This window comes from Strix aluco, chromosome 2 (genome assembly GCF_031877795.1).
Source record: "Strix aluco isolate bStrAlu1 chromosome 2, bStrAlu1.hap1, whole genome shotgun sequence".
NCBI classification, from domain to species: Eukaryota; Metazoa; Chordata; class Aves; order Strigiformes; family Strigidae; genus Strix; species Strix aluco.
The window spans coordinates 8,361,644-8,376,203 of NC_133932.1; the positions used below are offsets into that span (position 1 = coordinate 8,361,644).

Here is a 14,560-nt window from a genome sequence, read left to right on the forward strand (position 1 = left end):
TATTGTGTGTGTGTTGCCTTTTTTCTTCCCAGTTTAGACCAAATTCTCCTTGAAAGTCCCTAAATCAAATGTCTAGTGACATTTTGACCCACTACACTGCCAGCTTTTAGCAAGCTTTAATTTGTGCTACCTCTCTTCCCTACCTAAGAGTCTTTATGAAGTTCTTCTGAGATGGTCGCATCTCATTGACCAACCATTGCTAGCAGTGAGAACTTAAGACTTCTGAGTCAAGCTGAGCAGAAGAGACATCTTCAAAATCCCTTAATTCACCTATCCTCAGGGCTTTATTTTTCAAACGTTGTGTTAGATAAAAAATAAAGCTTTCTTGATTTAGAGAAGTAGTGTTGTGGGAGATTACTTGACATGCATTAGGGTGTCTTCTGCTCCAGAAGGTCCTATATGACTCACAGATATCCTTCAGGGAACTGATGCAGGTGGCATATGATGAAAGATGGTGGAAGCTGGGTTTGTTCAGCTTTAAAAGGAGGAAACTAAGAGGGGGGGTCTAATTGCTGTATTCAGATACCTAAAGGGGAGCTAGAGACAACACAGAGCAAGACTCTTCAGAGAAGTGAACAGTGACGGGACAAGAGACAATAGACATGAATTGCAATAAGGGAATTTCCATTTGGGCTTTTTTCCAGGGTGTGGGTCAGCACTGAAACAAGTGCCATAGAAGATTGGGGAATCTCAGTCCTTGGACATCTTCATACTTGCCCAGTGTGCTGGGTTTGTGTGGTGGGGTTTTTGGTAGCAGGGGAGGGGGATACAGCCATGTCCCCCTGTGAGAAGCTTCTCGAAGCTCCCCTGGCTCCAAGTCAGACCCACCTCTGGCCAAGGCCGGGCCAATTAGCGATGGTGGCTGCGCCTCTGTGATAGCGTATTTAAGAAGGGGAACCTGGGAGGGGGTTGGGACTTGTGGGAAGAAGTTGTGAAGAGGACATCTGTGCGAACACTGAGGTCAGTGGAAGGAAGGAGGAGGAAGAGGGGGAGGTGTGCCAGAGCAGAGACCCCCCTGTATCCCGTGGTGAGACGGCAGGGACCTCCCTACCACCATGGAGGTCAGCAGAGGAGCAGAGATTTGCCTGTGCGGGACCCCCAGGACTCTGTGGGAAGAAGCAGACCCCACTGTTGTAGTTCAGTGCTGGGAGGAGCAAAACGTGGAGGTGACCCATGGCGGAGCATCTCCAGAGGATGTATCCTGTGGGGAGGAGTCACAGCGGAGAGAGGCTGCGGACGGCTGTCTGCCATGGGAAGGACGCCCTGTGGAGCAGGAGAGTGCTGCCCCCTCCTTGGAGGAAGAAGCAGCAGCACTGACTGCACCGTGCCCCCATCCCCTGCCCTGCACCACTGGGGGAGGAGGTGGAGATATCGGGAACAAAGGTGGGCCTGGGAAGAAGGGAGGGGTGGGGGTGAGGTGTTTTTTAAGATATGGTAACACTTCTCACTGTCCCATTCTGTCTGTTAAGTGTTGCTGTTGTCAGTGTTTTGAATTAAAGTGATGTTCTTTTTTTTTCTTCCCCTAAGGAGCCTGTCTTTTGCCTGTGACCATAATGGGTGAGTGACCTCTCTCTGTCCTTATCTCCATTCCTGAGCCTTTTGATTCATTTTTCTCCTTCCCAGCACTGAGAGGGGAAGGAGTAAGCAAGCAGTTGAGTGGCCCTTGGGCTCAAACCACAACACTCAGGCAAGGCCCTGAAGCTCTGCAGTTAATCCTGCTGTCAGCAGCGGATTGGACTAGAGACCTCCTCTTCCAGCCTAAGTTCTGAGAGTCTAGGAAATGGTGAGGAGGATGTGTGCAGCTCTTGAAAGAGTTCATATAGATTCCTGCCCTCAGCTCAAGCACATTCAATTTTGTGTAACAAGCAAAAGTTTATTTTGTTGTTGGGCTAGTAACCAAGGATCTTATACTACATTCCTGAGGAACCGTGACCCACAGGGTGTTGAATGCTTTTTACTTTTATATCTGTATGTGCCAACTTTAATCTAGTATGAAGTTTGATAGTCATTTCTTCTTGTTGCTAAGTAGGTGGGCTCATGTCAGCTTTCATCTTTTGGAGCACAAAAGGGAAGTATCCATCCCTGGTAACCAGTCCAGGCTGCAATCTTGGCCCATGTTCCTCTTGGGCAAAGAAGTGACTATATACTGCAAAGAATAATGATGCAGTGGTGCCATTGTAACTGTATTTTCAAAGTTCACAGTATGTTTTAGAATTTCATAATCATATAGGTGTGCCCAAACATCTGTAGTAATCGTGAGCAAATGCCACTGGAAATCTTATAGACTGCTATGTCTGGCTATCAGGAAGCTTCTGCTTTGGTTATGTGATGGATACTTCAGCAGTAGAAATAGCTCAACAAAGTACGATTTGGGGAAAATTAACCCGTTTAAGGTTCTGCAAAAAATGACCTTCAAACTAAGGTAAGACATTTCCTTAGCTTCTGTGACCACAAAGCCACTCAGGCAAGTAGCTATAAATTATTACTCACTAGCTCACTGATTAACTCCAGTCTTTCTGGAAAAGGACAGGAAGACAAACTGCTGAAATCAGTTCAGGACAGCAGAGGAGAAGAGAAAACCAAGTGTGGCTGAATGGCTGATAAGTAGGATGCAGGAAACACTTACTTAGCTGGGATTGCTATTCTTAGGAGGGTCACAGATTCCTACAGGGATTTTTGGCAAATCATCTATTCTCCATGCCTCAGCTTCCCAAAGTTTCCTAGTCTCCTGCAAAGCAGGAGATTCTTTAAGATGGCTTCTCAGTAATTTTTCACAATTTTTACAGGGACTGAAGAGTTGGGTATTTTGTTGTTCTTGTCACCTGCACTCACTGAGCATCCCAGAAATTCCCTGTTCTTCACCTGGAATACCTCATTCTCTCTTCCTTCCCCCAGACCAGGGTTTATCCATTGCTCCTGTACAACTGGACACCTTGTTTTTCCATGATCTTGTTGTCTCTCATGCTCCCCTCTTACCCCTACAAATGGGAAAAATCAACAGAATTCTGACCCCTGGAGATCATGGAGGAACTTGTATCAGATGTGCAATTTCACAGATCACTCCCCAGCGTACATTATCTCAAAAGGAAATGAGAGATACTGACACCTGAGAAGATCTGGAGCTGGATCTCACAGAAAACAGTGTGAGAAGGCAACTATGACCTTAACCCCAGAGTTCCCCTGTCAAGCTCTCGCAGACTTCAGTTCTCTCAGTAACTCACAAGAAATAGGCAGGTTGTTCTGCAGTAGCAAAACTGATCAAGAGACAACTCCAGAGCATAGCCACAACATAAGATGGGTAATCTTCTCTCTGAGTCAGCATCATTTTAGAGCTGCTGTCCTGCAGTCAGAGCTTTATTTCATATAGTATAAAAAAATGCGTCCTCAAATTCTGATCAGTAAAAGTTCCTGGGCTCTTTTCTCCATGAGATTGGTTGTTGTCTTCCCTGTCTTTCGAATGTGTCATCACACAGACAACTTATTTTTGCCTCCCTTGAAGCCACCTGGAGTTTCAGACTGGGTAATCTAATGGTAGTTTTGTGACAGGTGAGCAACTGCCACATGCCACTGCAGAACTGAAAACACTTCAGTGGTAGGTAAAGCAATCCCTATATAAAGTCTGTAAGTTGCTTTCAGTGACAGGGAATATTTAGTAGTTGTTAAAAACGAAGACAGAAAAACGTAACACACCTGGTTTCTCCAGCAATGATTTTAATATTCATAGAATCTCACTGGTACCAGTGGGAATATTCACGCTGTACTCTGCACAAAGTATCACATCCTTCAAGAAAATCTGCTGCCCTGCCACCTCCCCACACAATAGAGTACAAAAGTAGACTGCAGTAGTCCGATGATATCATTACCACTTCAAACAACAACATGTTTGTTGTCATGAGATTTCCTGATATTATTAAGGCTTCATCCAGTGATAAGATTTGGAAGAACTACAACATCCACAAAGGCATCCTACAAGCTGCCAATGGTACGGCAGCTTTGGTAAGTTTTGATGGTACCACCAAGAATTCATCAAAGAGTATGGTGGCTTTCAGAAGTGCTCATGATGAAGGTTACATGGTCTGCATGTTTGAAAAGCCTTTGGGATATCATCAAAAGCTTTAGATATGATTTGCTGTGTCTGGAGATTTAAATGCTATCAGTGATTCTTGAGCTAGAAGGACAGCAATATTCAGAGCCTATCCTCCCTTACTATCCCTTTGATCCAGTCCAAATAATTGAGGATCTTGGTGTAGAAGCCATAACCTTCAGCACAGCCGATACCCCAAGAAACAATACCAGTAGCCACCCAGCGACCACTTGCTGTGTCTAATACCGTGAAGACACTCCCGCTATCCCCCTGGCAGGTATCCCGTTTGACTGTGAGGAAGCCAGCACAGAACATGTTCTCAGAGAAAACCATAGGGATATCTCCCTTCTTACTGTCCAGCCAACTCTGACACTTCTCTTGAGCAACTGCCGGTAGGCTCACATACTTCAAATTATTTGAAATAAAGTTTTTTTCCACACCAAAGCCACTCACGTAGCCCATGTGCCCATCCATGTAGAACGTGGTGTTGGTAGTATCCGGGAGACAGATGGGCAGGACTGTAGGGCCCAGGGTTACTGGGTATTTCAGCTCCAGCAGGGCTATGTCCCCATTGAAGTTGTGCTCGTCTTTAGGGTTGTAATCTGGATGGATAAAGATCCTACGTACAGGGTGGTTACCCATCTTGTGGAGCTCTTCTACCTTGGTGTGGCCGAGGAAAATGTTCGCCTCCTCTGCTAGCTGCTCCAGGCTTACATTGTTCCCTCCCGCCCCTTTGGGGAAGATGGTGTGGGCCGCAGTCAGGATCCAGCGATCGCCCAGGAGCGCACCACCCCCTCGTCCGTGGATGCTGGTCAGAGCCTGCCAAGGGAAATTGCCTCTCTTTGCTGACTTCCCACCCAAGATCCGCTGGACTTCAGTAACAGGATTGACAGGCTTCCCACACACTGTGGAGAAATGCAAGGAGATCATGACACCCTCTGTTGCCCTGGATTGTCTCTCTCTTTCCTATACCATCGCTATTCGATTTCACCTTATTTTTGCCTTCCTGGACAGATTTCCCTGTCCTCCCTCACTGATACCATTATCCTCAGTCCCCTTCCCGTATGTTGTACTGGCTTTGTACTGAGTGTAAGCATAAATTGGTAAATACCAGACAAAGTCAAAATTTTTTACTGACCTGGCAAGCAGGCAGGAATCCTCACCTGGCCATCTTGATCCACCCAAGTTCCCTCAGGGGAGCAGGTGAATCTGTCTATAGGATGAGAGGAAAATGAATGAGACCCAGGCCTGCAGGCATGGGGTGGGAAGAAAGAGTAGGATAGGATAGGATAGGATAGGATAGGATAGGATAGGATAGGATAGGATAGGATAGGATAGGATAGGATAGGATGGAATGGAATGGAATGGAATGGAATAGAATAGAATAGAATAGAATAGAATAGAATAGAATAGAATAGAATAGAATAGAATAGAATAGAATAGAATAGAATAGAATAGAATAGAATAGAATAGAATAGAATAGGAGTTTTTAAGGGGTTCCTCTCTGTAAGGTGTTCCACATGCTGCACTCAGCTCTTCCATCCCAAAGACACCCTTTCCCAGGAAAAGCTGCCTGTGGTACAGTCAGGAATGTCTCCATCTGGGATAGCAAGTACATCTTGAAGCACCTCTGTTCCAGGGGACCAGTAAAGCTCAGACACTGCTTCTGTAGAAGAAAAGCCTGAGGAGCCATCTGAGTGAAGTCTTAACTTCACTCAGTCCACGTGCTTATGGAGCACTGTTTCATCTTACTTAGCCCAAAGAAGGGAGAGAACTAAAGACACGGATTTTAGATTCAAGTTTTTGGTCTCTGTAGTTTGCAGAGAGTAGGACAAGATGGTTTCTTCCAGAAACAGGAAAAAGATGAGTTAGTTACTGTACACGCTCAGTATCTCTTTCTGAGGCTGTATTGCAGGTCAGTTAATTTGCATGTCACCTCTCAACACAAACTCCACTACCTCCAACATCCTTGCTTTTCTTAGAAAGTTTGTGCTGGTGACTAAAAGTAATTTATATACAATTTATACTGGTAGCAAATGCTTCCAAGAAAGTGTTTGCTCTTTTGACTCCCCATCAGAATTTGTCTGGTGCTGATATTTACTTGCTCCTGATTTTTTCTGATGAGATTGAGCTCTGACTTTTTTTAGGAAGGAGTTAAACTCAGATGCAAGAATAACCAAATTAAACGTTAGTACCAACTTAAAGAACTCCATAGCTGCTTGCTCCTGGCCCCAGTGCTAGCATGTCACCTCTCTTAGGCATGCTGAACAACTGTGTGTCCATGCTGGCAACTGTATCCAGAACTGATTCAGCTTAAAAATCCACATTTTCTTGTGGAAGCTAAAAGAGCAGCCAGAGCGAGGAAATAATGAACTCCTTATACTGTTCTTGTAACCAAAGCTCCTGTGTCATCAAATTGCGTCTCAGGTGCAAAAAGGCGGCATGTGAATGGTTTTGAACGTTGCCTTAATTTTTCTGACCTGATGCATAAAAATAGATTTTTCTGTCTGTATGTTATTTTGCCCTTAGATGTCTCTGCTGCTGAACAATATCCCAAAGAGGTAAACAGTGTTACAGTGGAGTGGAGTGAGAGTTTATTTATCTGCATCTGCAGCAACTTGGAGGACTGCTGTGGCGAGGTTTCAGAACTTTGGTGATTTCCAGACACTATGCCTCAAATTTCAGTGAAAGAATGAAATCCACGAGAGAAGAATAAATCATGACTACAGATGAGAGAGTAAGACCTTCTGCAAAAGTTAAGGAGAGCATGGAGGAGGGATGTGAGGGACTCTGGGAACAGGCTGAGACAACAAGCCTCAGGAGCTATGCTGCAGAGCTGAGGAAAGGTTGGAGAGCCCTCACAGGAGGAAAGCATGAGCCCTAAGCCTGGGGAGCAGAGACAGTTCTAACTGGAAATCTGAGAGGGCTTTTCACGCACAGATTTCAATGTCTGTGTGGGATTAGGACTCACCACCGCCTGTTCCAGTGACAATGTGATAATATGGCTCATTGCATCGGTATGTGATCACTGACTGGTAGTCGTTTGCAGGTTTGTTAACATAGCTGAATGCCCCATTGGTCAGCTCAGTAGGGTTGCCACAGTTTACAACTACAGAAAAGAGAAAAAAAAAAAGAGATGAATCAATGACAGCCTTACTGCCTACAGGTTTAGGCTCGACTTGAATTGTAGCAATGATGTGAAGGACCAGTTAGTACAGCGGGCACAGAGAAATTGTTCCAAAATGGATCCTGGACTGGGATCTCTTGCTTTTAGATGTTACAACAACATAGCAAATCTTTAGCGATATTTTATGCATTTTTGTAAGGGAGGAAAAAGATTTAAGTTTTTGCAAGCAGAAAAATGTAATGAAAGTCAACAGCGGACTGCCATGGGTCCTTCCAACCAGCATATCCATGAGTCTATGGCCACAGAGAAATTGAGTCAGAGGCTGAACTCCCCATGTTCTTGGAAGGGGAAAGCCATGGCGGGGGCTTAATCCCCATTCTCAGATCACTCACTTTCACAGCGGGGCATGGATTGATGCCATGTCCCATCAGCCTGGCAGACAGCCGTGAAGGACAGCAGCTTTCGGTTGCCCTGCATGGAAGAGAAAAACATCTCTGTTGGTTGTACAGAGCCTTACATTCCTTTCCCCATATTAAAATATTCTCCGTGCCCATCTTTTCACTACTGTCCAATAGTTGCCCCTCTGCAGTCTGCTCCAGTTGCTGTTCTCTCCCTTTGCTGCCTTCCCTCTATCCTGTGTTTGCCACAGGCTACAAATTCTTCATAGCAGGCCAAGGTATCAGCAGCCAGCAACCATAAAACCATGACAAGTCTGGGGTGCTACCCAGTCCTGGCAATCGGATGGCAAGGGAGGCAGGTGACATCTTCTGCTTCAAGTCTGATTTCATATCCTTCCAAAGAGATATTCTTGTTTACCAATGTTTCCTGGGATCTTCGTCTCTCATCTTCTACCAGGGCTTCATGAAACAGTAACTACATAAGGAAGGGAGCTAGGAAAGGAGAAACCACTGGAAGAAAGCCGACAGAAGCAAGGAAGAAACAGAAATTGCAAGACGTTGCCAAGACTGAAATCTCCAAAGAAAGTTTTACTGAAAGGTAAGAGACTTACACAAACTGAAGTGAAGTCAGAATATGGCTGAAGGGAGTGGGAGAAGGGATCTCACCTCCATCAGGTTGTACCCAGTCTTGCAGCTGACAACAAAATAGTCCTGAAATTGATACACAGGCTGCAGGTCTCTGATGACAGTAAACTGATCCTGTGGGACAGGCTGTGGGCACCGTATTTCTGTTAGAGAATGGGACAAAGTAAGTTGGGATTAACAAATGGTGTAGATAGGCTGTAGTAGCCTCTGGGGAAGAAATGTCTTACTCTCTGAGGTGTAGTGGATCTTCCAGCCACGGCTGAACCCTGACTCATCGGTGAGGAAGAGTATGTCCACCTCATTGCTGTTGGTTTCAATGCTGCCAGGTGACTCCTTGCCACAGAATTCACCAATCTCTCTCCCTCGTGCTTGGATCTGATGAGGAAAACATATATCACAGGGACAGAAACACACAGGCCTCTCTGCTCCAGTATCCCTGTTTCAGGCAAGTTTGCCACAGTGCTTATGATGGTGAACAGGGCTGGTTGTCTGACCTATCTTTGCTGATCAGAGCAAGGGGCTGACCTACCATGAGCTCTGCTTCTTCCTTATCATGGCAATCAGAGCTATCAACCCCTTCGAATCCTGAGATTAAATCAACAGGAAATAAAACTGGGAGAAGGACAATTTATTTGGCTCCACTCACAGGGGCCTGTGACCCAGAGCCTCTGACCTCAGGACAATGGTAATTAAGTGCACTGCGGGAGGGACTAGGGAAATGCTCAGTCCTTCACGCTGGGGGATTGTCCCTGTACGGATCCCGTATTTCTCATCCAAATAGTGGTGTCCCCACAATTCCTGTCCAGGTCTGGCAGCAGGGTTGGAAGTAGAGTTTGCTAATCTCCAGTACCTTGAGCTGGTCATAAGGACAGTGGACTTGCTGGTGGTCATCAATCTCAAAGGGTTCCAAGAACTTGAGGATGATAGACAGACCCTTTTGCAGACGGATGCTGTAGTTACACCGGAGGTCTTCAGGATAGGGCTGGGGGTAGTCAGGGCTGCTCATGTACCCAGATGCCTCTGTGAACAACTCACTGCTGCACTCCGCTGGTGTACAGGAAGAAAGTAGAGGTCAGGAGTGTGGAGTTGTGTCTTCTGCAGCCCTGTCAGCTGCTCCCTAAGTCACTTCTCCCACCCTTCCTGGCTGAAGGGGTCCTTTCCTGGAACCCTCTCATCTTTCAAAGTTTCAATTTACCTTTGCAGGAGTGGTGGTCGCTCTGAAGCTGGTAGCCAGTCCGACAAGAACAGAAGTAGCCACCCACATAGTTGTGGCAGAAGTGTTGGCACTGAGGCCTTTCATCCTTCTCAACAGCATTCTTAGGGTCACATTCATCAAGATCTGAAGACATAGGAGAGGCAGGGGCAAGGGGAGGAAAGTGTTAAACCTCTCTGCTGTGCACTAAAAGTACATAGAGATCCATACCCTTGCTTGCAGCTTCTCTTTATTTGCCTGACAAGGAGGAAAATTGGTTGGAGCCACACAAGCTTCTTTCTGCATGCTGAGGGTATTGCCTACTCACCCACAGCTTGGTAATAGGCCAGGAAGCCCCTGTAGGGAATCACTGTGCCATTGTCTTCGTTGGAGAAATCCGAGTGAAACGCCAGGTGCATCCTGTTCCCTGTGGATACAAACTCCTTTCTTCCTGGGTGATTGCCCATGGTTGACCCAAGCTGGCCACAGTATCGGCCCAAGTCCTTCTTGTCTGCTTTGATCTGTCAAGGTTAAGGGGAAATCATTGTAGCCTCATAAAATTTAGTCTGCTCCATGCATCACTATTACCCAGCCATGAGTTGCCAGTATCTGCTCCACCCATTTCTATCTTTAACTCCTTCCCTTTCCTTTGTGGAAAGCATGAGAGGAGCCATGGTGAACAAAGAGCGTGTGGTGGCCACTAGATTCCCATCTCCAGCCACCCCTTGGCCCAGGTATCTATGCACATACCTTAACATAGTCATAGAAGCAGGACTCAGATGGCTCCAGGTCAAAATATCTGAAGGTCAGCTTCACCACATAGCCTTCTGGGATGTGGATATCCCAGGTGCTGACGTTATTGTTGGGATATGGCTTGGGATAACTCGGGGATCTGATCTCCCCAAAAAGCGTTCCTGGGACTGGACTGGAACTGATCACTCCAAAAAAGAGGAAGGCCCACAGGAGAAAAGGAACGTGCCTGTGAACATGGAAGGAAACTGTGACATTGCACAAAATCAGGTCATCCGAAATCAGGGGAGACTGCACAAGTGACTTGTGAACTGTCTAATGGAATCCAAACAAGGGAGGCCTAGCTGCAGGTCCAACTTCTGGCTCGGATCACTCAGGAACAAGGAGGACAGCTGAAATGAAGCACTACCCAGGTTCCAGCAAGGCACTGTGACCCAGCCAAAGATATTCATCAACCCAGGACGCAGTTTGAAGGAGCATGGGTGAATTCCCTGACCAACATCTGCTTGTTCCCAGCAGTCATGGGGCTGGACCCCTTACAACCAGAGGAAGTTTGGTTCCTTTTGGCTCTGGGCCAGGGTTCATTTCTGGTTATTGCTAGTTTAGGACCATTGCCTAGTTCATTTGGTGAGAATCTGAAGATCTCAAGCTCAGTCTGCTGAGGAGCAACCCTGCCATGAGTGCTGGGCAGCCCTCTACCCAGTCCTGCCTCGATCTCTTTCCTCCAGAAGTTGGCACTCATTTTTTTCCTCATTCTGCAGATCTGCCCTCTTCTCCTCTGGGGAACGGGACTATCAGTGCTCTTCCCAGACAAGCTCACCGCCCGCATCTCATGAAAACATCAGCCAGGAAGATCCTTCCTCCTCAATACTATATGTCAGCAAAGTAATGGAGGGACAGCGAGCATGAGCTTCACCCCTTTGACCTCTTCTCCTTCCTGGAGGGGTCTAACCCTCCCGTTCCAGCCCCGCAATGATGTGCCCCCCCCCCCAACGCCCCCCACTCACATGTCCATGCGCTCTCCTGCCGCGCCCGCAGCCCGGCCCGTCCTCCCGCTGCCCCGGCCGGAGCTCCGGAGCGGCGGGCAGCGGCGAGCCCGGGGGGCGGGCAGGTAGGAGGGGAGAGCCGGAGGGGGGGAGGGAGGGAGGGAGGGAGGAAGGGAGGGAGGGAAGGAGGGGAGAGCTGCCCGGTGGAAGCAGCCCCCGCCGCCTGGTGCCTGCTGCCCTCTGCTGCCGAGCCGCCGGCCGCCGCCCCGCGCCCCGTCCCTGCAAACCCGGGCGCCGGGGAGTGCTTTTGGGGGGCTGTTACCCCCCAGCCAGGCAGGGTCCATCGGTCTCTTCTGGGCCAGAAGGCAGGAAAAGGATTGCTGGAGATCCTTCCTAGGGTTTGAGCTGCAATCTGGCAGCTGCTCTGAGTTTGGTCCCCCCAAAAGACCTCCTCCCCAGCAAGCCTCCCCCACTCCTTCTGGGCAGCCCTCTGGTGTAGGAGGACCAGAAATTAAATTAATTTAAACTTTAAAAACCCCCCAAAACTGTCAAAAAGGTCAAGCTTTCTCAGTTCTGGCTTGCTGAAGAGCACTTCAGAGGTTTTTTGGGGTGGGAACTGGGAGCTTCTTCAGGAAAAGCAAGAAACCTCAGGCATTGGAGTTGAATAGATGCTAAGAAAAGTGAACAAACCTATGGAATTAAAAGCATTCTGAGAAAAGTCCCTTTTGAAAGACCCTTCTTGCTGTTCTGCAAGCATTTTTAAGAGAAACAATACAGATAGGGCCTTCAGTATTTAATGGGGAAATGAGAAAAGATAGCAACCCTCAAACACATTTCAGGCTTTTATCAACATAGTGCCCAAGACATCTATTGTGTGCCACCAACTTCGTGAGGTTTAAAATTTCTTTGCTTTCAGACTTTGGTGTAAGAGGTAAACCACCATTTTCATGTTTTCCCTTAGAATTATGGGTGGCTTCGGAGAAATTAGCAAGTTTCTTGCATTGAAATCATAGGAAATAATTCACAGCTACAAAAATATGTTGAATGAAAATAGTGTTAAAAAGAATGAAGAAAACGTCTTTGGGATATTTATGGAAATGTGCTAGCGAACCTGCTCATCAAACGTCTTTGAATTATTATCTGCAAAAGATCACATCAACATGTAATTAGTGGCTCTGGAATAACACCATATGGCCCCACACATTGGAATTAAGATTAAGGGGGGACATTACCCCAGTACTTCCTGACAGCCAAATATCTCCCCTGCATGACGAACATCCTTGAGCAGGCTGTGCCAGAGCAGGTTCTGCTGGCTTACTGTCCCACCAGAAGGGAAGCTTTTACTCAGAGACCACATCTGGAAAGTAGCCGGCAAGCACAGGAAACTACTCTCTGAGAGATCTGCTGCGGGCAGGTCATTGGTGGGAAGAGTGTTCTCTGGCAAAGCACGGGTGGACAGAGGTGACTGAGGAGCGTTTGTAAGGAAGCCGAACATTTCCATGTGCTCTTGGCAAGGAATCTTCTATCCAGAGGGCACTACTGGGAGCCCCCTGTGGCGCTTTCAAGGCGCATCTCCCACGTCTTCATTTCCTCCTCCCACCCCGATAACATCATCTGGGCTACTAGGGAGAGTACTTCAGCTGGTAAAGCAAGGGTGGTTAGCTGGGGATATGCCTAACTGGAGCAGCCCACCTCTAATACATGGCCCGTAGACCCACCTGATTTGGACAATGCCCTCAGTCCTGCTCCAGTGCTCCCACTGGTGGCGTTCCCCTTCAGATGCTCTGTGCATAGGTAGGAGCGAGGAAATACCTGGTACCATTTTTTCCTTGGGAGGATGTCTGTCTTTCTTTGCTTAAGGGCAGAATACATGTAGGACCATGGAATACATGTAGGACTACAGAACGCCAAAACTAGCTCCTGTTTGCTGTCTGTGTGACTCAGCTGGATTACAAGAGGACTGGACAATAAATCCAGATAATATCAGAGCAAAGTAAAGAAACTGTAGGTCTTCAGCACAGCCAAAGGTGCCAACATCCTCTCATGGAGAGTGACTCCTGCTTTGAATACAGTGTGTTGCAGGAGGTCATTGGAAAGACATTCTACAGCCTTAGAATCATCCTCTGATGTGCAGACCCTCTCACCCACTGAGGAGAAGATGACTTGGATACTTTATCCTCAAACCTGAAGCAAGGAGGACAGAGAAATACCTCTCTTGGGCCTCCTACAGCTACACCACCTACCCTACAGTACACCAGGGCCACAGACCAAGGCTCAGCTGTAAACACTGAGCTGCTTTCCCAGGGCACTCTACCTTCAACCCTTTGGTTTGACTACCCATCACAGCCTTTTGGGGAGACTCCACCACTAGTCATAGGGCTTGGCTTCACACAGCCAGGCCTGTGCTATCCAATGGCTTACCATTTTTTCAGACAAATCATGCCACTCCTGCAGCTCTGACCAATAGGAAGATGACCTGCACCAAAGGAAGGCTTAGGACTCTAAGAGTGGGTCTTCCCCCTGCTGTGAGATTGTGAGAAGCATCATCGTCTTGGTAGTCTGTTTCTGCAGCTTCTAAGTCAAGGATCAAAGCCAAATGTAATACACCAGAAGGGGTGTAGCTCCGCAACACTAGCCACTCAGCAAGGGGCAAGAGCGAAGACAGTGTCGTCCCAGTATCACACCTTATCCCCTGCCTTACGCTGGCATCCTCACCTCCCACAGGCTCATGTCTCAGCAATATAGTACTGTTGTGCAAATTCACCATCTGACTTAGGCATCGCACCTGCAGCATGATTACAAAAGAAAAACCAGAGAATTAGTAGTGCTGGTAATTACTAACTGAAGCCGTAGAATAGGTTGGAATACTATCCCTTATGATTATTATGACTGTGGACCACATCAAGTGGGTATGATTCCTATCTATGGTTCTGGCACAACCGGATGTTTCATGAAGACAAGAGGCTGTCACAGATATATGATGGCTGGCAACTGGTCAGAAGCAATCGTTGAGAATGGTCAGTGTGAGGTTAATGGTTGGACTAGATGATCTTCAAGGTCTTTTCCAACCGAGATGATTCTGTGACTCAGCATATCACCTCACAGGCTTACATGACAATTATGTGGGTGTTTGCCTGTGGCAGGTGCATCCGCCCAGTGAAAACAGAGCTTCCTGGTTGTTGAAACGTGGCAGCTTTTGGCTGTCTTTGTTTTTAGGGTCTCGCGGTAGTTGAGACCTTTGACCAATGGGAGCCACTATTGACTACAGGTCAGATTCGGTCTGGGTATAAACGGAGTCCCTTGGGGGAGCCATTTTGAGCTCGTCCCCTGGAGCTGCACGCTGTGGTCAGAGGACTCTCCCCTTGGGTTCAGGACGCC

The 14,560-nt window shown here is 47.3% G+C and overlaps 1 protein-coding gene across 1 annotated transcript; it reads right to left on the reverse strand.

Moving 5' to 3' along the window:
* Positions 1 to 3,694: 3,694 nt before the first annotated feature.
* C1R (complement C1r) lies at positions 3,695 to 11,291 on the reverse strand. Its single transcript, XM_074810432.1, has 11 exons — positions 11,204 to 11,291; positions 10,197 to 10,425; positions 9,775 to 9,967; positions 9,450 to 9,593; positions 9,105 to 9,301; positions 8,482 to 8,629; positions 8,276 to 8,397; positions 7,604 to 7,682; positions 7,056 to 7,193; positions 5,223 to 5,297; positions 3,695 to 4,989 (listed from the first exon to the last, which is right to left on the reverse strand). Exons 1-11 carry the CDS (start codon positions 11,209 to 11,211, stop codon positions 4,187 to 4,189), a joined length of 2,136 nt encoding a protein of 711 aa, XP_074666533.1. The 5' UTR covers positions 11,212 to 11,291; the 3' UTR covers positions 3,695 to 4,186.
* Positions 11,292 to 14,560: the final 3,269 nt, after the last annotated feature.

Coding starts and splice junctions, on each gene's coding strand:
- C1R (XM_074810432.1), bottom strand. Junction 8,398..8,481: donor GATCCACTACACCTCAGAGA/GTAAGACATTTC, acceptor ATTCTCTAACAG/AAATACGGTGCCCACAGCCT. Junction 7,194..7,603: donor ATCCATGCCCCGCTGTGAAA/GTGAGTGATCTG, acceptor TCTTTTCTGTAG/TTGTAAACTGTGGCAACCCT.